Raw genomic sequence first — 26,982 nt, forward strand, 5'->3', positions numbered from 1 at the left:
GGTGGCTGCCCAGCCGCGAGCCCGGCTTCCTCCTGCCAGCTACAGCGCTGCCCGCCCGCGCGCCCTACAGGCACCTGTGCGTATGGGCGGGGCGAGGGGGAAGCCGGGTGCGGCGCCTGCGCAGTGCACCGCCCCGAGTCGCTGCGGCCGCAGTCACTTCCTGCCCCTGTGCCCATCCGCCTCCGGGGTCAGTGGTCGCCGCTCCCGCTGCGCCGGCGGGACACGGGACGGTGAAGTTTACTTCGGAGAGGGAGGGGGGAAAAGAGTCCGCCCGGCGGCGGCTGGTGCGGCGGCTCCCTGCGCGGGCGCAGCGTCCCGCCCCGCTCCCTGCCTCCGGCCGCCGCGCTGCTTTGGCGCCCGCTGTCACCTGCCGGCTCCGCGCGGGACCCGCTTGGCTCAGCCCGGCCGCCGCCCGCTCCCCGCGGGGCTCGTGGGTGAGCCGCGCCCCCCCGGAACGGGAGCTGGCGGCTGCCCCGCACTCCGTCCCCAGGAGCCTGCGTAAGTGCAGCCCGGCCGGCGGGAGCCCTGGCCCCCGCGGGGCGGCTGCTGCTGCTGCCCAGGGAGACAGGACAGCGCAAGCTGCCCGTGTGCGGGCCGGGCTCTCCCTGCCCAGGCGCCCGACTGTCCCGCTCTCCCCGCGGGCTGGGCGCTGCTCCGGGGCGGGGCGAGGCGGGGCAGGACCGGGCCGGGCCGGATTCCCCCGGGGGCAGGGCCGGGCCGGGTTCATGGAAGGGGCGGTGGGCAGGGCTGGGTTCCTGGGGGGTGGCGGTGGCGGAGGGGCAGGGTTGGTGGGTTGGGGAGGGGCTGGGTTAGGGAGAGCATAGGGGGCAGGGTTTTTGTTGGGGGCGCTGTGGAGTGCGGAGGGCAGGGTTCATGTTGTTGTTGGGGCAAAGGGGTGGGACCGGTTCCTCGAGGTGGCCGCGGTAGGGCTTTCCTGTCTCTAGTATGGAGGTGAAAAGAGTTTGTGCTGGGGCCATTCATGAAGTAACATACAGTAAATGGTGCCTCAGTCACACTTCAGTACCCTACACAGAGCAGCAATGGAGTTGAAAATTTGGCAACTGTGTGGGTCAATATTGTTCATAGGAGTTATAGTTTGGTTTTCACAACTGTATGGATGCTTGTTATTATTGGGAGATGAGTCAGAAGAATCTCATCAACTACTAGGAGTCTAGGTGGGTTTTAACAATTGTGGGTGCTATGGTAGTACAAACAATAATAACTGAAAGATGGGTTAAGTCCCTACAGCTGGGCAAAGTGGTGTTGACAAACATAAGGGCCCCCCAAAACATGGATCTTTGTGCAGCCTTATTTTTTACACATGCCTAAGTTTGGTTTTTGTAGTAGCCAGGGATTCAAAATGTTGGTTATTTTGTCTTTTGATTTAGGGATGTGACTGGAATTTAGGAGGAAGAGGGGTTTCCTTGATTCTATAACTCTTGAAGCTTTTGCCCTTCATTAAAAGGCATGGAAGTAGACAGATTTTTTAGATTTGAAAATGGTTGATAAACACCATAGACTTTCTATCTTAAAAAAGGCACAGTTGACCTCTGAGTGGGTTCAGTGCTGTTTTGGTCTTTAGGAAGTGGGGGTATGATGTTAGTGTTGTTTAAGTCTTATGGTCTGGGAGGTGACAGAGAATTTGCTTATTTTAGCAGAAACAAGCTGCTGGATGTAGAAGGAAAGTAGGTCGTGCACACAGAAAATGCCTCTAAGGGATAAGTGTTGTCAGACTGACCATCATCACCATGGGTGCTGTGAACCAGGTATAGTGCTATGTAATACTTTGTTTTTTTTAATTGATTATGTCCTCTAAGAAGCTTTCAGAAACTGGCTGTGACATCAGAAATGTGCAGTAATAATGAAGCCATTACATCAGCAAATATGAAGTTTCCTAATTTCAGTTTTTAAAATGTTTTTTAAATATCCTAAAACTGTCACAGTAAATTACTTCAGGAAGATCAATTTCTCAGTTCTTACAGGGTGTATAATAACCCCCAAGCTCACATGGGCAGTGTGTGCACTGAACTGAGGGGAAGGCAAGATACTAAGAGCAGTCACCTTGTATCTGCATTTTTTAAAATTGTTGTGTTCTGATTTTTTTCCTAGACTGTACGTTCTTTTGCGTTCTGTTATGCTCAAATATAAGAGGATGTATTTACTTCATACCTTATCTGTTAAATATTGACAAAGTCATAGGTTTTGTTTTTGAGGGAAAAAAACAACAACCCAAACTACCACTAGCTTGTTTTGAAATTAGGTTTGTATAATAACATGGAAAATGTCACTTATAAAGGTGAAAGTGTGCACTGTGGAGTCCAACCATCATTTTGTTAAGAGTCTTTTCATTATTGTTTTACTTAATGTTTATAGTTGGAAGTTTCAAACAGAAATCTGTTTCCTCACCAATTTCTTCTTCTTTTTCTCTATTGCGTTGTTGTGGTAGGGCTGTTTATGAGGAGGTTTCCTTTTTTTTGTCTCTTTTCCCCCCAATCCTCCTTTTTTAAAGTATGAATGGCATGAATTTTTGGGACTGATTGGGGGAAAGTGTTGTCTACCAACTCTGAAAGTGTAGCAGTAGCTTAGCTAAAGGTAGTTTGAGAAATAAATTGAATAGTCTCAACAATAAATCTTTCTGTCTAAATAGAAACTTTCAAGTTACTGTAATTTTTTAAAAAATAGATTGAATATACAATTCTTGCCTTAGAGCCATGCATTTTGTCCAGTTTACATATGAAACTCCCCTTGATGTCAAGTGCAAGTTGCACACGTATATCAGAGGCAGTATATAGCCCAAAGTGTGCTTTTTTTTTTTTAAATTAAGAATGGCAAGTAGGTTAGTAGGATACAATATGTCATTGTGCTAGATATCACCAAGCAATGAGATAATTTGTAATGGTTGTTACATATGTTTGTGTTTAAGGTATGGGCATAGTTGGATAGAATAAAAAGTCTACTGTTCTTAGGCTGTTTTATCCTAACGTTATCATTGCAGTTTGAATTTGTTTATAACTGCTCATATCCTCATTGAGTTAAATGGGGTTATTCCTGTGTGTAAAATGATTCATCTGTGTAAGTGTTTGCATGATCAGGGTTATGGTGTCCATATCAATATGGATATATACTGTACATCAGTATATTCCATTTAAAATATGACTATCTTGACCCCTGGGGATGTCTTAGCTTTTTAGTTGTCACTAGAGTTTGTAAATATATTTTAATATTGTTTACAAAGAATGGGAAGTGAATCTAAATCAAATTTAGAAAAAGTGTCATTTTAGATGGGATATCATTTCTGAAGTTGCTTGATTAAAAAAATGCTTGAATATAAAATGAATAAGAATTGAAATATAAAATTAAGTAGATATGTTCATACTTATTTAGTACATTTGTTCTAAATAATACTTCTTTTGAGGGCATAGTCAACCCTTGAATATAAATCCATACCTTCGATTAAAGTCACTGGGATCTGCCCATATGAATGCAGATGTTGAATTTAGCATTTTAATTTTTTTTCACATACTTATTTTGTTTTTGCTTGCATGGAAAAATGAGACAAGGATTTTGTGAAGGCACAATCTAACAGGCAATTCTATGAAGTGAATAGTCTAAGTGGCAGAGACCACTAAGTTATCTACGGTTCTCTTCTATTTTTGTGTATGTACATATTCATATCCATGTTTATGAAACATCATACACAGGACTATGTGAATATAAATATAAAAAAAAACTAATCAAAATCACAACACATTGCCTGAAATAAGCAGCTTTGATAGAAAATCTGTCACTCCAAATTAATTTCAACAGCAAGGAGGTGAGAATGCAAAATTCCAAATGCCATCCCTAAGCCCATATTATTATTACAAGGAATAGGGCTAGTCACCTTTATTAGCTCTCAACTTCGATGAAAAAGGGAACAAAATTTTTCCTGATGACTTTGTCCTGTTTTTCAACCAGCCTCAATTATTGTGTGTGTGTGGCCTCTAACTGTCATCCTTGATGTCTTGCAGTGTATTTGTTAGAACCTGGTGATCCTCCTTTGTTACAGCAACCTCTGCAGATGTCAAAATCTGGTATTCAACAAATTATCGAGTGCTTTCGATCAGGTATGAGTATTTGTTTTTGTATTTTTTAGTTATTTCCTTGCTTCTAAATATGTAATAATACAAGTGTGTCAGTAAAGTTACTGATTCCATAGAACCAATTTTCTACACGTAATTGCAAAATGTTTGGCTGAGATTTAAGGTCTGTTCTTGTGAGATCACCAGTTCCAGTAGGAAGTATTTTCATACATACATGCTATATTCTTAAAACCAGAAAGTTTCAAGGAATTTTGCTTTTGTGGCACAATTGTCATTATCTCAGATACATGGGCATGGATCCTTAGCAGAAATTGTATCACCTTTTCTTGATGTTTTTTTCTTAAACTTTGAAAAGAGAATAAAAAAAAATTAGTGTCCATCTTGCACTGTTATATAGATAGTAGTGTAACAGCACTGCTATTACAATACTAGGATTTTTTGTGTTCTCCAGTACTGTCGTGGGCTGGCTGTGTACTCCAGTCCGGCAGCATTGCCTAATGGTGATACTCTGAAGTGTATCATCTAGCAGTGAGATTCCAAGGGTCGATTTCCCCGGCAGTTACAGTTTAGGGTAATGTCGCCCACCGGGGAGAATCCAAAGGCCGCTTTGCCTAGCAGAAATAGTTCGGGGTAGTGTTGCCCACTGGCGAGAGTTCAAAGGCTGCTTTGCCTAACGCAGTGATTCTCAACCTGTGGCCCAGTTAGCGCGCACACATGCTAAAAAAATTTCAAAGTTTGCTGCTCCTTGGTGAGGCTGGCTGAGGAGGAGCCCTGCTGGAGTGCTCCTTGTCAGCAGGGAAGGTGAAGCAGCCCTCTGTGGCGGGGGAGGCACTCCCAGGCTGCAGGGACACACTGTAGGGTTGCCAGGATAGGGGGAGGTGCTGGGTCATCAACTCACGCCACCCATGGGCATAGTTTGGAGGGGCATTGCCCCCCTTTCCCACCCTGATTTCTGTCAGCACCGAGCAGGGCTTGCTCTGCTCAGCCAGTGCAGGCAGGAGTCGGGGAGGTTCTGTCCTTCCCATGCTGTGCCAACTCACTCAGCACCTCTTCCCCAGCTGAGCTGTCAGCTCCAAGACACTGCCTCCTGGTTCCTAGTGCCTGTCGTCGTCCTCTGTGTGCTGGGTTCTGTTTCTGTACAATGGGGAGTGCCCATATGGGGGCAAGACGAGGCAGGGTAGGGCAGAGTGAAGAGAAGGGGATGGGGGAATGGGGCAGGACGGAGGGGGGGCAGGGGACAGTGTGAAGAGGAAAGGGGATGTGCTGGGGAGAGGAAGGGGGTAGGGGGAAGAGATAGAGGATGGGGAGTGAGATAGGGGCAGGTGACAGTGGGGAAGAGAAGGGAATGACTGTGAGTGCCACTGCTGGGTGAGCGCTGCCTCCTCACTTCTGGGCGTCCATGCCAGAGGCGTCCGGAGAAATCAGGGGGCGGAGGGAACATGTCCCCCCATTAGCCACAGCTATGTGTCACCTCTGGGGGGAATGAGCATGTTCCAGGCTGCAGTGCACCCTGAATTGCCTGTACCAGATAGCGCCTGCCTGCCTGTCTCCTGCTGGCCATGTCCTGACCTGGAGCTCACAGTCAGAGCAGGAGGCTGCCGTGTAAGTCCCATCTGCGGGGGAGAGCTGGTGTGAGGTGGAAATGTGTCCCGTGGGCGGCTTCGTAGCCAGGGTCCCCCATGGCTTGGTGGATGGGATCTGCCCTGTCCCTGACTGTCTGGGATCAGGCATCAAGGGACATGTACCTGACTGGGCAGCCCCAGCAGACGGGATGGGGTGTGTGTGTGTGTGTGTGTGTGTATAGATAGATATAGATAGATAGTGTGGGTGTGGCCCATTTAACAGAGAGAGAGCTGCATATGCGGCCCACAATAGTAAATAGTTTGAGAACTGCTGGCTTAGTGGCCTTTGTTCAGTGTAGCGTTACCCACTGATGAGTGGGTAGGGGAACCTGGGCCCACCCTACTCCACTGGGTTCTGACCTCCGAAACAGTGGCCCTTGCACAGGGCTCAGGGCCTGAAACCTCTAAATGCACTCTCTAGTTCACTTCCTACCCTTGTTTCAGTTCCACTGATATCATCACAGGTTGGATTTGGGGTCCCTCCTGTGTTCTCTGATCTGTCTCCAGAGTCTCTTCCATTGGCCATAATGAGTCGCCACCCTCGGCTCCTGCGGTCGACTAGCTTCCAGCAGCTTGGCTATGGGATTCTGTCCTGGTGGTGTAGAGCCTCAGTGGCTTTCCAGCAGGAGGCTGCTGCACCTGAATGCTCTCCTCCTCAGTCAACCCAGACTGAGCTGAGTTGCTCCCTTTTAAATGCTCCTTCCACTGGGATCGTGCCCAGCAGAGGGAAGGTGGTATAGCCTCTTGAATCTAGAGCAGCTCTTTAACCCTTGCCCACCAGTGCGGGGTTGGTACACCCCATCACAAGTGCCAGTACATGACAATGGATATATGTATCTGACAGTTAAAACTGAGTTTTGGTTGAGCATGCTCAATATAGGTAATGTTAGAAAACTTTGACCCATTACAAGGGCAGATCCATCTGAAATGTACTAAAGTACATTTTTATTTCCATAGTTCACAGCATAAAAACATAGAGATTCAGTACCAGTGTTAAAGTTTTAGGAGATTTCTTTAATGCTAAAATCTAAATTTATTTAGAGATTTTTCCTTTTAAATCTGTGGCAACAGAGTTATGTGTGTGATTGAAAGACTTGTGAATCATCTCTCTTACTATATAACTACCAATAAATATGGCTGTGCTAGCTCCTGCAGATCTGTTTGATCATCGTTGGCTATCCTCGGTACGAGGATGATGTCTGCCAGGGGGAAAAAAGTCATTGATGAGTCTTCCGTATTCTCCCTTCATTTGTATTTAAGAAACAGTGACCAGAGGGAAAATGGGAACTGAAATGTGTCATCTGTGACCTTTTATAAGGAGATGGAACATTTGGATGGAATTGCCTAAGGCCTCAAATTTGTGTGTGCGCCCTTCTCCCACCTGAAGCGGATTAGCTGGAGTCTCCTTGGGTAGCAGAGTGACCTAATTTCAAGTAATTTATCCCCAGGCCGTTCCAGAATATCTTTGCTGGCACGCCATAAATTCGTGGCTTACTTCCCTCTCTTTTCTCATTTGCATCAAGAGAGTTGGTCAGAAAGAAAAACAACTTTTGACTAGGGTTTTACTAGTTACCACTTTTGAACAAATGACATTTCATTATGGAAAAAGCGACAGTCCTGTGGCACCTTATAGACTAACAGACGTATTGGAGCATAAGCTTTCGTGGGTGAATACCCACTTCGTCCCACAAAAGCTTATGCTCCAATGTGTCTGTTAGTCTATAAGGTGCTACAGGACTCTTTGTTGCGTTTTACAGATCCAGACTAACACGGCTACCCCTCTGATACTTGACTTCATTATGGAAGAAACCTTTGATTCTTTCATTAATCTTTTAAGTGAAATAGGACAAGTGAGCAGGATGTTTTTACCCTTAATAAGCAGTTCCAATAGAGGTTTTTCCTAATCTAATAATATTACATATAAAAAATACACATGGCTTTGTCCTCATTGTTAAGGGAGTATGCATGCTGAATGCTATTATACCAGGAGAACAAGTTTTGAAAGATAAAATTGCATATGTGATACACAAACATTGTGATTCTTATGACTACTGCAGTGCTTCTTGTCAGTGGAGTATCTGCACTAGCTGAAGAACTGTGCCAGTCTTCTATAGGCTTCATGATGAGCTAGTTTCATAGTCTCAAAATATTGCTGGAACTTGATAAGCTGACAACTGCCTACTAGCCAAAAATAAATATAAAAGATGGAGACGCTTCAGTAGAATTGAGAGGCAGCAGCCTCCTGAGAAGCCTAGTGTTCATTGCATCCATCCCCATTTCCCATAAAATTGAATGAGATCTTTCCTCCTCCTCTTCCCCTGCAGTGTGCCCACAACAGCAAGGGAGGTTGTCTCTCTTCCTCTGACAGTTTCCCAAAACTTTACAGTTAAACTCACAGGAATCTGGTTATTTTCACTCTTGCATAGTACATATTTGGGCAGTAGTATCAGTGAAATTGACAATTTCCTTGTAAATTTCATTCCACTGCTGCTAGTGTGGTAGAAGCATGCTACCTGCACTGATCAGCAAATCTTTTGTTGGGTGCTATTAACAAATTGGAGATCCCTCCTCACACTAATTACTGAACTTAGTGGAATTTTGTCTGTATGTAGGGACTCTTCAAATATGTTTAGGTATGTTTTCCTCAGTGGTTCCACTTTGTGCAAAAATTCAACTGTTTCTGGATGAGATCTAGATAAACAGCTTGCCCTCAGAAGGGATTTTTTGCACATTTTTCTCCAATTTGAAGTTGCTATTAACTAACTCTGTGTCTGAGTTGGTATTGTTTTTTAAACCATTCTCCCCTATCTTCCACACCGTTCCCCAAAATGCTTAAGTGATGGCAGAAAAAAATCATTGCTATTACAAATATATTATAGGTATATCAAAAAAGTATTTGAAGAAATTTGATTCAAGGGACTCTAACTTAGAACTTTTATTTGAAGGGAACCCTTCAGTGAAGTGTTACGGTGGGCCCTGATTAATTTTTTTTGGCATTCTATGTCAACTTGGAGAATATCTTGATGTTAAGAGATGTGACGATAACACCTGTCTGACTACATCAATATTTTTGACTTGGGATTCTGAAATTAACCATAGCATTTTTTTTTTTTTGAGATATTGCATTGTATGATGAATGATCCTGTAGTATGGTGCTTTACTACACCAATAGTTTAAGTAAACTCGTATTTTTTTTCTACTGGATGTTTTATATGAACGCTGTGGATAAAGTGCAGATATCTTAGGTACTTGTATGGCCTCTGTTACCATAGTCTCTGAGCATCTCACACTTTTTAATATATTTATCCTCCCAACACCCCTTTGATTTATATTATGGGGAACTGTGGCACAGAGAAATTAAGTGATTTGCCCAACATCACACAGGAATGCTGGTGAAGCAGAGAATTGAACCCAGGTCTTCCATGTCCTAGGCTAGTGCCCTCACCCAGCGATTCTCAAACTTCAGCAACCCGAGGGCTCCCTTTTTGATTTAAAAATTTTCAGGGACCCCCCAAGCCTCCCGTTCAGACCCAGGCCCTGCCCCCATTCCACCCCTTCCCCCCCAAAGCCCCACCCCACCACACTTGTTCCCTCCCCCCGCTCACTTCATCACTCTACCCTCACTCACTTTCACCAGGCTGGGGCAGGGGTTTGGGGCACAGGAGGGGGTGCGGGCTCTGGGAGGAAGTTTGGATGTGTGAGGGGGTGCAGGCTCTGGGCTGGGGCAGTGGGTAGGGGTGTTAGAGGGGATTCAGGGTGTGGAGTTTACCTCGGGCAGCTCCCGAAAGCGACTGGCACATCTCTCTGGTAGCGGCTCCTAGGCAGGGGGGCCAGGCGGTCTCCGTGTGCTGCCCCTGCCCGCAGGCGTTGCCCCTGCCCGCAGGGACCACAGTTCCCAGCCAATGGGAGCTGCGGAGTCAGTGCTTGGGCGCTGGCAGAGCGTGGAGACCCCCTGCTCCTCCACCAAGGGGCCACAGGGAAGTGCCGGCCGCTTCTGTGAGTGGCGCGGAGCCAGGGCAGGCAGGGAGCCTGCCTTAGTCCCGCTGTGCCTCCGGAGGGAGAGGAGTTGATCAGCGGGGCCTGCGGACCCTCTGAAGTACCCTCAGGGACTCCCAGGGGTCTGCAGACCCCAGTTTGTGAAACACTGCTCTAACCTATGGGCCAGTCTTCCCTGATGCCAAAGACCCAAAAAAGGCTCCAGATAGTTCCTAACTACTTAATATACTAATCTTTTAATTAAAGAGTTCCTGTATGTTTTATTGGAGTTTTTTTTAAATTGTATTATTTTAAAGTACTTGAGTAAGTTGCCACAGTAGATTAATCTTTATAGTTTCTTGGATTTTTATAAAGTTAGTTATATTTTTATAAAAATGTCTAAAATCACATGCACTTTCTTGAAAGATTCTTTTCATTTTTCAACTCTTTACAAGAAAACTCACATTACAGTTAATAGGGTTTGTCTTAAACTCTCTAAAAGCTAATACATTGGGAAATAATGCTGCCATTTTTAACTCCCCCTGTTGTGCCTAGTTATTGGTGGTGGTGCTCAGAAGCCTGCAGCACAGCACCATTACCCAGTTCCTACAAATGGTATTGCTACCTGCCTGATAAATGTTACAAAGGTGGACAGGGGCAAAACATTTGAAGGAGAGGTGAAGAAGAAATGGTAGTACTGCAAACAGTGCATACCTGAAACAGAAAAAGACTCCCAGCCTTTCACCACAAATGAAATAGAAGGGGCAGTTTAAACACTGAAACATGTAAAGCCTGTGGGCTTGATAACATCTCCCCTAAATTCCTGAAGAACCCTGGAAAAACTAGCAGACAGTGGCTAGCTATGTTTCTCTTTAGTCATCCAGGAGAATAAAATATCTAAGATCGGTCACCGAGCAAAAGTAATAGCCTTGCTAAAACCTGAGAGTCTACTGATTTGCAACAAGTTAGCACCCATCTCTTTGCTAAACTGTGTGTGCAAATTATTTGAAAGGATTATCCTTCAGAGAATTTCCCCAACTATTGATGAGAATCCTGTGTAGACCATGCAGGTTTCAAACCAAACCACAGTACTTGTGACCAACTGCTGACAGTCACTACCTACACTGAGAGTGTTTCTGCCTGGTCTAGATGCCAGGCACAAGTGCAGTAGAACCCCATTTATCCGACCCGCCATTATCCAGCTCTCAGTATTAACTGAACAACCAGCGCCCACAGGTCCAGAAGTGGGTGATCTCTCCTGTGGCTGCTAGATGGTGCTGCAGCTTCGCACTTTGCTATTCTCTAGATTATTCGAATTTTTGATTGTCCGATCTGGCCCCAGTCCCAATTAGATTGGATAAACAGTGTTCTGCTGTATTCTATTTTCAAGCTTCAAATGTAGCTAATGCCCATCATGACAAATCCATCAGATCAGCATCCTGGTTTTGATCTTTCACGCCATCTTGGGATAAAGCTCAATCATTTCAGATGTGGAATGGTCAGATGTGCTGCTAATAACTACAAGTGGGGGCCTTTGACTCCCTGCTTTGTCGTAGTAGGCAGTTTAGACCATGTACTTACAGGTTGCACCCGTCGGCAAGAGCTGTCTGGTTTCCCTCATGGATGTGCATAATGCCCTTTCCTCATCTTTTGAATGGTTAAGACATAGATTAACCTGTGTGACTTGAGTGTGTACGTAGATGCACTTGCAATATGTATGTGTATGTGTAGTGTTGACTGGGGACTTCGAGTGACACTTATACATTTCATATGAACTGCAGTATGTAGGCAGAGGTGATCTCCAGATACAATGCCAGCCTTGATATTAAATGTTATGGTTTAGATAGTATTCACATAAAACTTCTGTTTTCTACCTTAAACTAAGTAACTCATAATATCCTAGTGCAGGGATCGGCAACCTTTGGCCCGCAGCCCACCAGGGTAAGCACCTTGGTGGGCCGGGTCGGTTTGTTTACCTGCCACGTCCGCAGGTTTGGCCGATCGCGGCTCCCACTGCTAAATTGTGGGACTATAGCAAGTTTCTTTTCTAGTCCCATAATTGTGTAAGAAGATATGTAAGCCACGCAAAAGCTTGTATATTGTCTTATTTTCAGCTGTTCAGTTTTATAGACTGTTACAAATCATTTGGTTATACTAAATCTAGAGGAAATACTGTTGAGTTCTTGACTTCCACTGCAGAAAGTCAAATCTTACAAATGTAGATTTTTTGTTATATAGCTGTACTCCATAACAAAACAATGTAGAACTTTAGAGCCTACAAGTCCACTCAGTCCTACTTCTTGTTCAGCCAATCGCTAAGACAAACAAGCTTGTTTCCATTTGCGGGAGATAATGCTGCCCACTTCTTATTTACAATGTCACCTGAAAGTGAGAACAGGCATTCACATGGCACTTTTGTAGCCAGCATTGCAAGGTATTTATGTGCCAGATATGCTTCGACCACCATTCCAGAGGACATGCTTGGATGCTGATGATGCTCTTTAAAAAAAAAAAAAAAAAAAAAAGTGTTAATTAAATTTGTGACTGAACTCCTTGGAGGAGAATTTTATGTCTACTGCTCCATGGTTTTACCCGCATTCCGCCATATATTTTGTGTTATGGTAGTCTCTGATGATGACCCAGAATATTTTGTTTGATTTAAGAACACTTTCACTACAAATCTGACAACACACAAAGAAGGTTCCAATATCAGATTTCTAAAGATAGCTACAGCACTCGATCCAAGGTTTAAGAATCTGAAGTGCCTTCCAAAAATCTGAGGAGGACGAGGTATGGAGCATGCTTTCAGAAGTCTTAAAAGAGCAACACTCTGATGCAGAAACTACAGAACCCGAACCATCAACAAAGAAAATCAGCCTTCTGTTGATGGCATCTGACTCGGATGATGAAAATGAACATGCGTCAGTCCACACTGCTTTGGATTGTTATCAAGCAGAATCCATCATCAGCATGAACGCATATCCCCTGGAGTGATGGTTGAAGCACGAAGGACAAATGAATCTTTAGTGTGCCTGGCACAAATAACTTGCAATGCCGGCTACAACAATGCCATGCAATCGCCTGTTCTCACTTTCAGGTGACATTGTAAATAAGAAGTGGGCAGCATTATCTCCCGCAAATGGAAACAAGCTTGTTTGTCTTAGCAATTGGCTGAACAAGAAGTAGGACTGAGTGGACTTGTAGGCTCTAAAGTTCTACGTTGTTTTGTTATGGAGTGCAGTTATGTAACAAGTCTACATTTGTAAGTTGCACTTTCACGATAAAAAGCTTGTACTACAGTACTAGCATGAGGTGAATTGAAAAATACTATTTATTTTGTCATTTTTATAGTGCAAATATTTGTAATCAAAAGTAATGGTGAGTACTGTACACTTTGTACTCTGTCATTGAAATCAATATATTTGAAAATGTAGAAAAACTTCCAAAAATATTTAATAAATGTCAAATGGTATTGTTTAACAGTGCGATTAAAACTGCGATTAATTGAGATTAATTTTTTTAATTGCGTGAGTTAACTGCGATTAATCAACAGCCATAGTAGTTATGTAAAGTTTTTTTTAATCATTTTACATCTAATAGATTGACATTAACTGGTAATCTTGCTCCATTTTTTTGGAAACTTCTCTTTTAATGACCTAGCATACTAAAGAAATTTGAAATAAAAACTCAGTAAAACCCCATCTTGATTAACCAGTGTCTTACTAAAGTTTGTAGTGGACAAGTGTCCATGTTACAAAACCCACCATCACTATATGCACTCTTGTTAGCAGTTTCAGCACAGAGGCCGATGAAGGAATGGATTTGGAGCATGAGCTATTTTCTCACCACTTTAATTGGCTCTTCAGGAAAAGTCAAGGTTGGAGTACATTAGCAAGGCACATCTGCACTTTATGTATGTGGTTTTTAAACTATGTTTGCATGCTTATAAACACAAACTCTACACTTGACACAAAATGTGCTAATTCAAAATTAATCTTAAATTTTGTATTTTTCTTCAGCGAGGAAGACAATAGGCAGACTAAAGATAAGAGTCCAAATTCTGCTCTGTAATATAAGTGCAACTACATTGATCTCTGGTACCCTCATGTAACAGTCTAGAATTTGTCTACTATTCTCTTTTCATTTTGTTGCGTTCTTTACAATTTTCTGCCCTGTTTGTCAGTCTTTTTGAGTGAAAGTGCTTTGTTGTACATCCTCAGCACTGCCTGAGGAGCTTGAAAAGGTGCTAAATAATGATTTAAATGACTAGGTGGCTGTTCTTTCCTTCCACCTGATAGGCAATTATAACTCATTAACCAAAAGCTCCCCTTCTGAATTTAGCTGTTGGTTTTAATATTAAATCTTGCAGTCCTTTTACTTTTAACAATATCTATAATCTTGATTTTTTTTTCTTCAGCCTAGTCTTTATGTAGTAATCCAGAATGTATGTAGCTAACTTACAAATGACAGTGATAATGGCATTTTGTCTTGCATTATTTCCTGCTTTAGCACTGAAGTTTGTTTGATTTGAAAATTTTTGCTTTAATGAGAAAGTGTGACTTAAAAAAAAGTACCTTATTTTAAGTGTAACATTTCTTTTGTTCCAGGAACTAAACAACTTAAACATATCTTGTTAAAAGACGTGGACACCATTTTTGAATGTAAAATATGCCGCAGTCTCTTCAGAGGATTACCAAACTTAATTACTCATAAAAAGTTCTATTGTCCTCCAAGTCTCCAGATGGATGACAGTAAGTTTTATTCACCAAAATATTTAATCAAACAACCTAGAATTGAGAAAAATTCCCCTTTTATATTGTACGTAAAAACACCATCAGAAACAAGATGTAACTAATCTAACAGGTAAATGAGAGGATCAGTGAAGCAATGAAGTACTTCACTTTTATTAGCTTGTCACTTTCAGACTCATTCTTTCAATCTGTCTGAAACTCTCTTCTGTCAAATGGGAGTTTTCTATGCAGAGAATGAGGGCAATCGATGCTCCAAAGATATTAATTTGGGCCATGTGGCAATTTAAGGCCTTGGTTCTGCAAAGGATGTGTGTAAGTTTTACTCACATGAGTAAAGTTATGAATGTGTTCAGTTTTTTGCAGAATCATGATCCAAGTCATGAAATTCAGTGTAGTTGAAAACTCCTGTATTTCCACAAGAGAGAGAGTGAGAAAATGAAAATATAAAAGAGGTTCGGTCTTGTATATGTTGATTTTGAAGATTTCTGCTTTAGGGATCTAGAGCCAGGGCTGATACTGTATGGCACATCATAATGCTATTAGGTAATTTTCATGTTGGCCTTGATATGTTGTAGAACAAGTAGTCGTATTTTAATAATTTTAAAAGGACACTTTCAAAATCTAAAAGTCGGTCACCTTTACCTTTACACATGCCTTTTGTTAGCATATTCTTCCTTGAACTCTTAAGATTTTTGTTGTTTTCCTTCAACCAATCCTTTATGCAGTGAGAAAAACACAAGATTATTGATGGACTGACACATAATTTGCTGTTAAAAATTATTAGTATATTATGACAAAATATACCCTAATTTAAAATAATGTATACCCAGATGACAACCTGAATTTGGTTTTGTTCTTATGGAGGTGGGGGAGACAAACTTACAAATGTGATAACCTATGCCAAGCTAAGTTCTAGGTCTAACACCTTGACACAATACCTCTGAGTAAAAGCATGTTTTAAATCACTTTTAGTGACCTGTAGGGGAAGGAAAAAGATCAACATTAAAAAAAACCCTTTTAGATAGAAATAGTAATAACGTATATTACAGTAAGTAGCCAGAGGCCTGAGATGAGAGAAAATCATTGTTCTAGGTGTTACAAAACTCCTGGAGCCAAGAGATGTTAACCTAAATAGCCCAGACAAAGCGTGGAAGGGGCAATGAATGCATAGAGAGGTAAATTGCCCTGCCTGGTGTTACACCACAGGTTAGTGACAGCTGGGAATAGAACCCAGGTTTCCTAGTGGTATGTCTACATTTAAAATGCTGCCGTGGAGCTGCTGTAACGTGTCAGTGTACATTCTACCTATGCCGACATGGGCTTCTCCCCTTGGTGTAGGTCATCTGCTTCCTGAGAGGAAGTAGTTAGGTTGACGGAAGAATTCTTCCATTGAGCTAGCGCTGGTCTATGCTGAGGGTTAGGGTGGCATAGCTACACCTCTCAGCTATGTGGATTTTTCACGCTTCTGAGGCCTTGGCTACACTGGCGCTGTACAGCGCTGCAACTTGCTGCGCTCAGGGGTGTGAAAATGCCCCCCCCAGCGCAGCGAGTGCAGTGCTGTAAAGCGCCAGTGTAATCAGTGCCTGCAGCGCTGCACGTTTGCTCGCAGCGCTGCAAGCTATTCCCCTCGGAGAGGTGGAGTTCTCGCAGCGCTGGCAGCGCGACTACACTTGCACTGTGAATTCTCAAGTGTAACCAAGGCCTGAGATGTAGCTATACCAAAATAAATTCCTAATGTAGATCAGGCCTAAGTATTTGTCTTATGCCCTACCGATTGGCTTACAGTGCCTTTTTGACCAGCTAATGGTCTTCTTCCTCATTCCCATCTTACTTTAAAGCTATACTCCTGCACAGAGGTTTTACTTGTGCCTGCTGCTCCATTAAAGTAACAAGGATGGGTTGATGTTGTTCTAATAAATTTCATTTAGCAACTGAAGATGTGGGTAAGGCACTTCTGTTATTACCATGCAAGTGTATGGCATTAACTTTCTCTCATACTTTCTGGACTGAATTGGAAAAAAATAGACAAAAATAAAGGGAGGAGAGTGAAAAGTTTAGGAAAGAACATATTTTGGACTCCACCATCTAATTTTGTTTTCTATGTAACTTTTATCCATAGAATTATATGGAATTGAGCTATTAAAATTTTGCAGCTCACGTGTCTAACAGTTTATTAAAACCTTTTGGGAAAGGACCATATCTATACTCTTTACAGCAATGAACACGTTGGCAGTTTATCAGTTTTTAAAATATATTTTTACCGAGCATGTTTTTTAAATCATGCTATCAAGATTTTGATTTGAAATTGAAAACACATTGAGCAAATGTAATTGGCAGTATTCCTGGATTAAAACTTTTTTTTGTTGCACTTATCCTTCTTGCTGAATTAGATGTAATGGGCAAATATTTTGTAGATATTAAATTTTAGAGGAGCATAATGTTAGATGTACTCAAATTTGAGCATGCTGGAGCTGTAAAATTAACAAGAAAGCCAGGCAGCTAAAGCCCAGCTGTCCCCTGTGCAGGAAGGCGAGAAGATTAGGTGGCTGCCGCCCACTCCTGATGGGAAGATGAGAAGCCCGGGTGGCTGTCCCCCATTCTCAGAGATGAGAGTCCAGGGGGAAACTGGGTTCCCGGTGGAGAGGTGCATGGAGTTCTCAGGCCCCCAAACTGCCCCTCTTGAGTCTGTGGAAGCACTCCTGGTGAGGATGCGCACCATGAACAGAAGGAGGGTAGTGTGGACATCAGCCACCTCAGTAATTACTGTGGTGGCTGTAAGTTGACCTCTAAGTCTGTTGTGTAGACATGCCCTTGGGGATTGCTTTTCTGTTGCTCTTGAATATTTTTCTATGCAGGGTTGGATGGTTCAAAAACATGTAGATATTTGAAAACATTCTTCAAGGCTTAGAATCTTTTTCCAATAGCCAAAAGTCCCTTTTATGCTAGATTGTCACAGTCCGTACTTGTTGATCATATAAGGAAGTGAAGAATAAGGCCTCCTTTACTAGTCCCTGTTCAGATTGTGGCTGAGGAAGTTAGAAAGCCTGTAGGGACTGCTTCTCTGATACTTCTCTCCCCACAAGAAGGGGGTGAGGCCTAGGAGTAGACTTGGCGTCCCACTTAAATTATTGGCCAAAGTAGTTGGTCAGTCACATGGGGTGAATAAGCTTTTCCATGGAAAGGGATGAAGTAACTTGCTTCCTCCTCTGAGCAGGAGAGAAATTGTGACCCTAAGTCATAATTAGTTTTCTGGTCTGCTCTGAGATGCAGCTATTCACCATTCTTTATTCAGGGTAGATTATAAAGCTATAGTCTAGCCCTTGGTGTTTTGTCCTCTATTTAACTGCGGGTGGGGAGGGGGTTAGCCTTGACATCTATTATGTTATATGAATAAAGGCATTTGAAAGACCCCTATTGTGCACCAACTAAAAATAATATTCTATCCTAATGCAGAAACTAATTTCACAATGTTTGAACAGTGTCTACAATGTTACTTAAGTTCTTATGAAGAGATCTTCATAAACTGACAAATTTCTTAATCTGAGTCCTTGCATGCAAGTGAAAAATGAGTGAGAAAGTATGAGAAGAAAAGTATACATCAGTAAGATACAGTATTTTGAATTTTCTCTTGACCCATCCATACTGAGGAAGTCAGCATGAATAAGATTTTTGTGATTGTCGATTTTAATGTTAGAAAAGTGTAAATCAAACTAACTTAAATTTTATCTCTGCCATTCTATCTAAAACTGTATGTTATCCCACTGAAACAAAACAAACCGCCCAAGCAAAAGACTGCTGCACTTATTGTCCAGGAAAAGCCAGCGCTATCGACAGCCTTTTTTGTGTAGTATATTTAACTCTATTAAATAGAGTTAAGTCCTTGTTTCATTTTATAGGTATACATATGAACAACCTCAATTTTTAAACAAACTTTAAAAGCCTACTGTCGCGAGTATGAAGGTATAACACAAATGTAAAGAATCTGTGAACCTTCAACCAGCTATTTTTAAAAACTATTCATTTACAAAGTTTTAACAAGTTTACGAATCTTTAAATATCAGAAACAAAACGATCATTACAACAATTAGCTTTTGTTTAATGAGGAATATAGTCATCAGATCTTTCTGTTTAATGGGGTGTTACTATGTTACAGACGGAGCATCCTTGCAATGCCTATTGTTGTTTCTCGTGGTTTGATCAAACTGAGTGAAATCTCTGAAGAGATATAACAGACCAGGCTCGTCTAGCAAATATTAATATTAAAAAAAAAAAAAGCAGAAGTGCTGGGTTTTTTTGCAGGTTGAATGTACTTTGAGTATTGAAAAAATGTAACCAGATATCTAAATAGCATCTCATCATTTGAGTTACAAGGAAAATGTAGACAGAACCCCTAAAGGCTCTTCCCCATCCCTCCTCTATTTTTTCCAATCTCTTTCATCCTTGGGATCCATCCCCATTCCCCCCTTATAGTCCTTTATTTTGTCTATGTCGGGGCTGGCCAAACTTACAGACCCTCCAAGCTGCATACGACAAATCTTCAGAAGTTAGAGAGCTGGGGTGCGCCTGCTGGGACTTCATCCCCATGGGGCGCATCTGCCGGAGGTCGGGGCTTCAGTTTGGGGGGTATCTCGTGGCTTCAGCCCTGTGCGAGGCGCCTACCGGGGCTTGGGGCTTCAGCCCTGTAGGGGGCGGGAGTATCTCGGGGCTTCAGCCCTGCTCCTGCTGAAGCCCTGAGCCCTGGCAGGCATTCCTTGTGGGGCTGAAGTCCCAAATCCTCCTCCTCCCCAGTGGGTAGTAGAAGCCTCTAGCCCCACCACTCTGCAACAGGGCAGAAGCCCCAAGCCTTGCCCCCAGTCTGTTAGGTGGAAAATGGGGTTGGGGGGGAGGACGACTCCACAAGCCACACTTTAACTGTAAAAGAGCCACATGTGGCTTGCAAGCCGTGGTTTGTCCACTCCTGATCTATGTTCTAAAATGCAGAACACAGCTATTACTGATCATCCCAATTAAAGCATACTTCATACTGTTTTCTTTGTAATGTTAATATAGTTACTGTTCAATTGGTCATTCCTGGTGACTCCCACATCTCTTCTGGTTAGTCTTTAGGTTCCTCCTCTAGTATCCGAGTTCTTTTGTTCAGTTTCACTTCTGACATTGCCAGTATGGTCTCTAGAGTCTTACGTTTTTTCTTTTCCTAATTCCCTTTTCCTGAGTTTTACCATTTGCCAAGGGTTTTTCAGCAGCTTATTTGTAGTTACTACCTCTGGAGAGTCTTCTTGTACATTTGAGATTTGGATTTCCATCCCAAGCATCTTGAATGTACTTTCTCCTTGTTTAAACTATTTTTCTGTATAATACTGATTTTTGAAAGCTAAGTGGGAGTCACCTTTTGCAGTGTATATTTGCCCTCCTGAATGCTGCTGTAATTTTCCCAGTGCTGCTTTTTTTCTTTTCTTTTTTAAAGTTGGGGCAGAGAGGTCATGGCCTTTGAGTTTGAGCTCCGAATGCTCTGACTTTTTTTCATAATTAATTTTTTCTGCTGATAATTGTGACATTTCAGCATTAGGTCTCTGGGTTTATTATTATTTATTTATTATTATGAGGCCCAGGTTTGTGTGTGTGTGTGTGTGGGGGGGTGCAGTAGTGCCCTGTGTGCTTTCTCCTCTTTTACCTCTTACAGACAGCTCAGCTGTAATGACTCCACAATTCAACTTTTTACATATCAGTTTGGGTTTCCTCCTTCAGCATTTTCAGGCAATTCCTTAATTCTGATGTTGTTCCTTCTCACTCTGTTTTCTATGTAATCCAGTATAAACAGAATCACACTCTGCTCCAGCTCTGCAAGTCTGTTTCTCTCCGTGTATGTCTACGTTGCATTTAGACACCCTTGGTAAGCCCACACCAGCTGACTTGGGCTTGTAGGGCTTGGGCTTAAGGGCTTTTTAATTTCAGTGTAGACTTTTGGCCTTGGGCTGCAGCCCAAGCTCTGGGACCCTGCCACCTTGCAGGGTCCTAGAGCCCATGCTCCAGCCTGAGCCCGGAAGTCTACTCAGCACTTAAACAGCCCCTTAGTCTGAGTCAGCTGGCACAGGCCAGCCAGCTGTGGGTATCTACTTGCACTGTAGACCTACCTTCACTTGCTTCTCTTAGGCTAGTCTCTAGCGTAGGGCTCGCTATTCCAAGTGAGTAATTTCCTTCTTGACTGCAAGAAGCATGGTCGTCCTATCATCTCTGATGGAATTATACTCTGAGATTGTCTCCAGAATGCCTACTTTGGAAGCCATTTGATTTTCTTCAGCCCTGGCATTTCTGCCTGATTTGACTGCCGTGTGTTCACTTGGAGTCTGAGAAGTCCCACCATGCTGCCAGAAACACTCTTCTGAACAAGGTCTCTTTACATTTTCAGATTTTCTTGGAGAATCCATCCTCTGCAACTTTGTGATCTCTTTTTTGTGGGGGAGCTTAGTAGGTTTTGGGAATTGATGGAGGCAGGTTGCTTTGCATAGGCTTCAGAGCATAGGCTTCAGTTAGCCATTTTATTTTGGTCGCCTCTCACAACCAGCCGTTTTAGTGAAGTCGATTGATTGATCTAATGATTGTTTTTAGGAAAGGTGTTAGCTAGTCAATGGATTTGAGAGAGACTAAGAAACCTAGTATTGATTTGATGTTCATATCCTATATCAAGAACTGTAACTTGCATCTTGTCTGGATGATCTAATAGAGCTTTATCTCTAGCTAACTGTAAAGTTATTGACAATTCTTTTTAAAAGCATCTTAGAGGTAGTTTATAATATATTCTAATATATTGTCAAATGCAGATATTAATATATCCTGGAAATAATAGAATTGCAGGGAAAATGTGTCTCAGTTCTTAATTTTGTTTTGGTGATTCAGTAAGACTCTCAAGATAATGCATTTTGAAGCACATACCAGGAGTATTTTGTTAACTGGTTGAGGGCTCATTATAAATTGAACATATAACTAATTTCACTTGGAGAGATGGATCAATAAGTATCCTTTTTAGTCTGTCATGAATATTTACAAGCTAAATCTGATCTTAAAACACCTTATGCTTCCTTGACCTTTCCATTGCAAGTTATTTTAATATTAATATAGCTGTTTAAATTTTACTTTAAATGTTTCAATTTTAAAGTAGCTTAATAAAATTTTTGATTTCTTTATACAGATTTAAATGATCTGAACGCTAATCATATTAAGGTTATTTTGAAAAGTGCTGATCGAATTTGTTTTATGTATATCTTTTTTTTTCAATTTACCAAGCACCCATCTAGCTCCCTAGGCATTTCCCATTTTATAAAAACATATAAAAAGTTCTTTCTGCCAATGAAACTCCCAACCCGCCACAAATGAAATTCTCTTTTCATCCTCATACCCTATTTATGTTGTTCCCTTGTGGAAAACTTGTGGTTGTGTAGGCCTTGTAGTGTGTCCTAAAGGTCTGTACATCTGGGATCCGATGGACAAAGTTGAGGGTTGGAGGGTGGCAGGGAGAAGTAACATCCAGAGTTGCAGGTCCTTCATTGAGACTACTCTACCTCTAGCCCCAGGAAAAGCTCTCCCTAATGATATTGTACACTAGGTAACACTCATGAAGAACCAGGTCAGGTGTTGCATCTTGATAATTTTGACTTTGGCCAGTTGTTGGTTTGTTGTTTTCCTAGAAAAGAAATTCATTACAGACACAAAGCACATCTTAAACTGGGGGGCTGCCAGGTCAGGTATACCAGAAGGAGTTAATCTCTGAGGTAAACAAAGTTCCTTAATAATTCTAAGGACATCTACACTGATGTAATAAAAATATTTGTTGATTATCCAGAGAAAATCCACTACTGGACATGGTAACTGGTGGTTCAATTGGCAAATTAAGCAAGATTTCTCCCTAGTAGGCTGGCTGTAATTCTAGCAATTGTTGAAAAGTAGTACAAACATGAACTTTGAATTAAAAACAAAATTTGTGGGCACATAATTCAATGATTAGGCTGATATTCAAGGCTGACTTCGACATTTAAAAACCTAATATACTAACTTGAGATTTCTAGATGATTAAACAATAACCTTTTGTTTTTACAGACCTCCCAGATGTCAATGATAAACAAAGCCAAGCTGTAAATAATCTTCTGGAAGCCATTTATCCTAGAGTGGACAAACAAGAATATGTAATTAAGCTAGAACCTATAGAAACAAATCAGAATGCTGTGTTTCAGTACGTTTCAAGAACTGACAACCCAGAAGAGAATATTGAGATTAGCAGTAGTCCTGATCAAGCTCCATTACAAATACAGGAACCTACCACTGAGCAACCCAAAACTGTTTCAACTCCCGATACAGAAACTTTAGAGTTGCCACCTGCTGATGCGGAAATAAATGTAATGCCGACTCCTGACGAACAACCTCCAGCATTAAATCCTGAATTGGACTCTTCTGATAATTCTGATTTTGGCCACCAGTTGATTTGTTGTTTATGTAGAAAAGAATTTCATTCCAGACGTAGTGTACGTCGGCACATTAGAAAAGTACACAAAAAAAAGATGGAAGAACTAAAGAAGTACATAGAAACAAAAAAGAAACCAAATCAGCGCTCCACAAAAGGACGAAATAAGAATGTGCTTGTAACATTAGGTAGAAGTTGTCCTGTATGTTATAAATCATTTGCTACAAAAGCCAATGTAAGGAGGCATTTTGATGAAGTTCATAGGGGGTTAAGGAGGGATTCCATTACTCCTGATATAGCTACAAAGCCTGGGCAACCTTTGTTCTTGGATACAGTTTCTGCTAAAAAATCTTTTAAGACCCGAAAACAAAAGTCTTCCTCAAAGGCTGAATACAATTTAACTGCATGCAAATGCCTTCTGTGCAAGAGAAAATATAGTTCACAAATAATGCTTAAAAGGCACATGCAAATTGTTCACAAGATAACGCTTTCCGGAAAGAACTCTAAAAGAGAGAAAGGACCCAATAATACTGCCAACGGCACAGAAATAAAAGTAAAAGTTGAACCAGCAGATTCTGTGGAACCTTCAACCCCTTCCATCACCCTTTCTCCACAGAATGAGTTAAAGGGAACAAGTCATTCAAATGAGAAAAAGAACACATCAGCAGCACAGAAAAATAAAGTTAAGCGAGACCTTGAAACCCCTAAATCAACCAATCCATCTGCTGCAGGTGGCCAGCAAAAAACAAGGAAGCCAAAACTTTCAGCTGGCTTTGACTTCAAGCAGCTTTACTGTAAACTGTGTAAACGCCAATTTACTTCTAAACAGAACTTGACAAAACACATTGAGTTGCACACAGATGGAAATAACATTTATGTTAAATTCTACAGGTGTCCTCTCTGCACTTATGAAACACGTCGCAAACGTGATGTGATAAGGCATATAACTGTAGTTCATAAAAAGTCATCACGTTACCTTGGTAAAATAACTGCAAGTTTAGAAATCAGAGCAATAAAAAAGCCTATTGATTTTGTTCTAAATAAGGTGGCAAAAAGAGGCCCTCAGAGGGATGAAGCAAGACAGATTGGTTCAAAACAGGATGTCGCCTCTAACTCACCGAGTAAAAAGTTTGAAGGAGCTGATGTTGGCATAGAAGTAAAAGTCACAAAAAACTTTTCTCTTCACAGATGCAATAAATGTGGAAAGGCATTTGCCAAAAAGACTTTTCTAGAACACCATAAGAAAACTCACAAGGCAAATACATCTCATTCACCAGAAGAAAACAAAACCAAAGGCAGAAGTACAAGATCAAAAGCTCTTGTCTGGTGAGAAACAACTAGTGTTTTGCCTCTATTTAAAAACAAACAAACAAACACCACAACGCCCCCACCCCCCAAATCTGTTATTTTGTTGCCTGAACAGATGCTTTCCAATAGACGATGGTGTAGGAGATACAAAAGTAACGTGGCTATCACATTTGCCTCTTCAGCAAAATATGTTTTCAGTGGCTTGGAGACAAGTCAATTTCTAAACTTTTTTCTTCTGCAGGAAGTTGCAACTTAATACAGTTAGGCTGTACAGTTCTTCTAAACTGTTTTAATATTCTAAAAATCAATTTATATTGGCTTATGTTTACAGTAGACGTTTTAAAATTAGTTTTGCACTTGTTTGGTACTTGTTCACATGGTTTATCCTGCTAATGTACACATTTGTAGGATAGTTACAAAAATATTATGGTACTTCTATAGCTGATGTAAAAGTGAATTACAGCAGAGTAAATAAATCTCTACATCTAACTTGGAATGAGCAGCCAGCAGTAAACTTTATTATTTTTCTTTTAACTTATTCTATTAAGTTTCCCTCACTCTCCCAACATCATGGTATAATCCTAAAAGCATCTCTTTGCATGAGTAAGAGTTTCCAGGATAGCGCCTTAAATATGGATGTTTTTTCTTTATTGTGATGACTTACTGTTTTTCCGCAGTCCTGCTTCATAGAAAAAATGGTGGCACAGGTAGTCTTCTAATTATAAAATATTATTTCTTGGTTAAATGGAAATAACCTAAAGATGGCCATTTTAGATTTCAGAATCATCATGAAGGCTTTTTGGATATTGCAGAGTTTTGTAATAAAAACAGGCTTGGGTGTGGGGAGGAGAAGCAGTCTTTAAATTATTACTTTGGAATTCGCTCCTTATCATAAATACCTGTTAAAGCTAAATACATATACCGTGTCCTGTACCTGCTATTGACTTCAACTTGGAAATGCTCTCTTCCCAAAGGCAACTCTGTCTCGGTATACGTTCTGCAGTGGATTACCAGTCAGGCATGTGTAGGTGGGTTTTCAGTGGTTTGGTAACCACTTTCTGCTAAAGAAAATGCAACTTAACAATGAGCTGGGTTCTCTCTTAAAAATCACACTAATCTTGTCTAAGGAAGAGAGTGTTTTTAAATTTTTTGTTTGTGGTAAATTTTAGGTACCACCTTGCATTTAAAAATGGTTTCACTGTTGTATAACTAGTAAACAAGTTGTATTGGTAAACTCAAAATATTAATTTATTCCCATTTCTCCTCAGATAACTTCAAGTGGTGTACGGAAAGTTTGGAGTTCATTTGAGTGGAAAGACTTTAATTTGGTGTTAGAACCACTAATATCTTGAAAATGGTACCATAAGAAAAATGAGGAAATACTTTCATAAACTATTGTTTTCTTACTAAATTAATAACTATTCTCATGGCTTGTTATATGACAGTGCCTCATCCCAACACTGTCAGGTAACTGTTGACTTGCAATGCACAACATGCATCTATAGACTAGCAGTTAACTACCCTTGTCTCTATGCAGTCCAGCAAAGTTATCAATAGAAAATGAACTTTCTGTGCTTTAAAAACAAAAAACCCTTTACAAAAAGCATTTTTTGGAAGAAAACTTATTTTTCATTTAGGAAATCAACTTGAGAGGTCACCACAGCTACTGGCCTTAGTACTGCTAATGCTGATGAACCAATTCTGTGACTTTTTATGTGGTATTCTACTTGGCTGGCAAACTTTTGCTTTATGTACTGTTTTTTAAATTTATTACAAATGAATGTATAAGAGCAAACACCATATTAGTGTATATTGGATGAATTGTTCTAATTTTTAGTAATTGTCATAACTTCAGTTTGTTCAGTTTGACTAATTTCCCAACTTTTGGGTATACTGAATTTCACTGTACTAAAGTTGCTGCAAAGATATTGCCAATACTTTTTTTTTTCCATGCATGGTTCATAGGACAACCTTTCATTTGTAAACATTTAGGAAGTTTACAAAAACACCTACATTCCCTATTCCATATTCTTTAATTTTTTTGTTTAAATTTTATACACAAGCACTTTAATGATAGTTGCAGTTATTGTTTTAAAAAAACACACTAATGTTAATATGAAGGTAGTGAATATTTTCTGATGTTTTATAGACACAGACAATCCATGCACAACCACTTCTTATAATGCTAGTTTTATTTCTTTAAATATTAATAAAAGGGAGGATAGTGTGAGAGAAACTCAGAATATTTTTTTCTTGCAAGATCTTAAATGACCACTTTAGGTAGCACTTGACTTTATTGTAGGATTTGCAAAATGTTTACTGATCCTTTTGTCTATTTTATAATCAAGATATTAGCAAAACAGTAGCACACCTGCCATTATGGAAATCTTGGCAGGCTTCAGTGCATCAATGTTTTTTTACTTTTTAGAAGATATTTTGTTTAGTGATTTGTGTCAAATTGCCACAATTTGAAAGGTACTGTACATCAGAAGAAATACCATGTTTTTATATAGGTTCACTCTCTTGCTTAGGGAGACACCTTGTCATATATACTTTTTGTATAAAAAAAAAATCTAAAAATGTTGATCACAAGGTCATGAATTAAAAAAAAATGCTTTTATGGATAGAAAAATGTTTGGCCTTTTTAGTGCTTTGCACTAAAAAAAATACACTGTGAATGGGAACTGGACTATAACTGTTGCTGGAAATGTTCTATATTGAATGTACATGCTCTTGTTTGGATAAATGTACTGTATTTGGAAATAAATCAGACTGGAAGTTACTTTAACAAA

The 26,982-nt window shown here is 41.0% G+C and overlaps 1 protein-coding gene across 14 annotated transcripts; it reads left to right on the forward strand.

The window, feature by feature from the left end:
• On the forward strand, nucleotides 1-26,982 carry ZNF800 (zinc finger protein 800). 14 transcript variants are annotated; one of them, XM_065555373.1, is made up of 6 exons: nucleotides 1-187; nucleotides 1,656-1,766; nucleotides 4,011-4,106; nucleotides 14,287-14,430; nucleotides 22,522-24,208; nucleotides 25,459-26,982. In XM_065555373.1, coding segments are annotated over exons 2-6 (1,989 nt in total). In that variant the 5' UTR covers nucleotides 1-187; nucleotides 1,656-1,705; the 3' UTR covers nucleotides 25,460-26,982. The 14 variants fall into 14 exon arrangements, 13 of the variants coding, with proteins under 13 accessions (XP_065411445.1, XP_005286180.2, XP_065411448.1 ...); XM_065555376.1 differs by having other exon boundaries at nucleotides 111-230; XM_065555396.1 differs by adding an exon at nucleotides 13,471-13,592 and having other exon boundaries at nucleotides 126-230; nucleotides 22,522-26,982.

The sequence above is a fragment of the Chrysemys picta genome, chromosome 1 (assembly GCF_011386835.1).
Source record: "Chrysemys picta bellii isolate R12L10 chromosome 1, ASM1138683v2, whole genome shotgun sequence".
NCBI classification, from domain to species: Eukaryota; Metazoa; Chordata; order Testudines; family Emydidae; genus Chrysemys; species Chrysemys picta.

Coding starts and splice junctions, on each gene's coding strand:
- ZNF800 (XM_005286123.5), top strand. CDS start 1,706: ATGCCTCTAAGGGATAAGTGTTGTCAGACTGACCATCATCACCATGGG. Junction 1,767..4,010: donor CCATGGGTGCTGTGAACCAG/GTATAGTGCTAT, acceptor GATGTCTTGCAG/TGTATTTGTTAGAACCTGGT. Junction 4,107..14,286: donor TATCGAGTGCTTTCGATCAG/GTATGAGTATTT, acceptor CTTTTGTTCCAG/GAACTAAACAACTTAAACAT.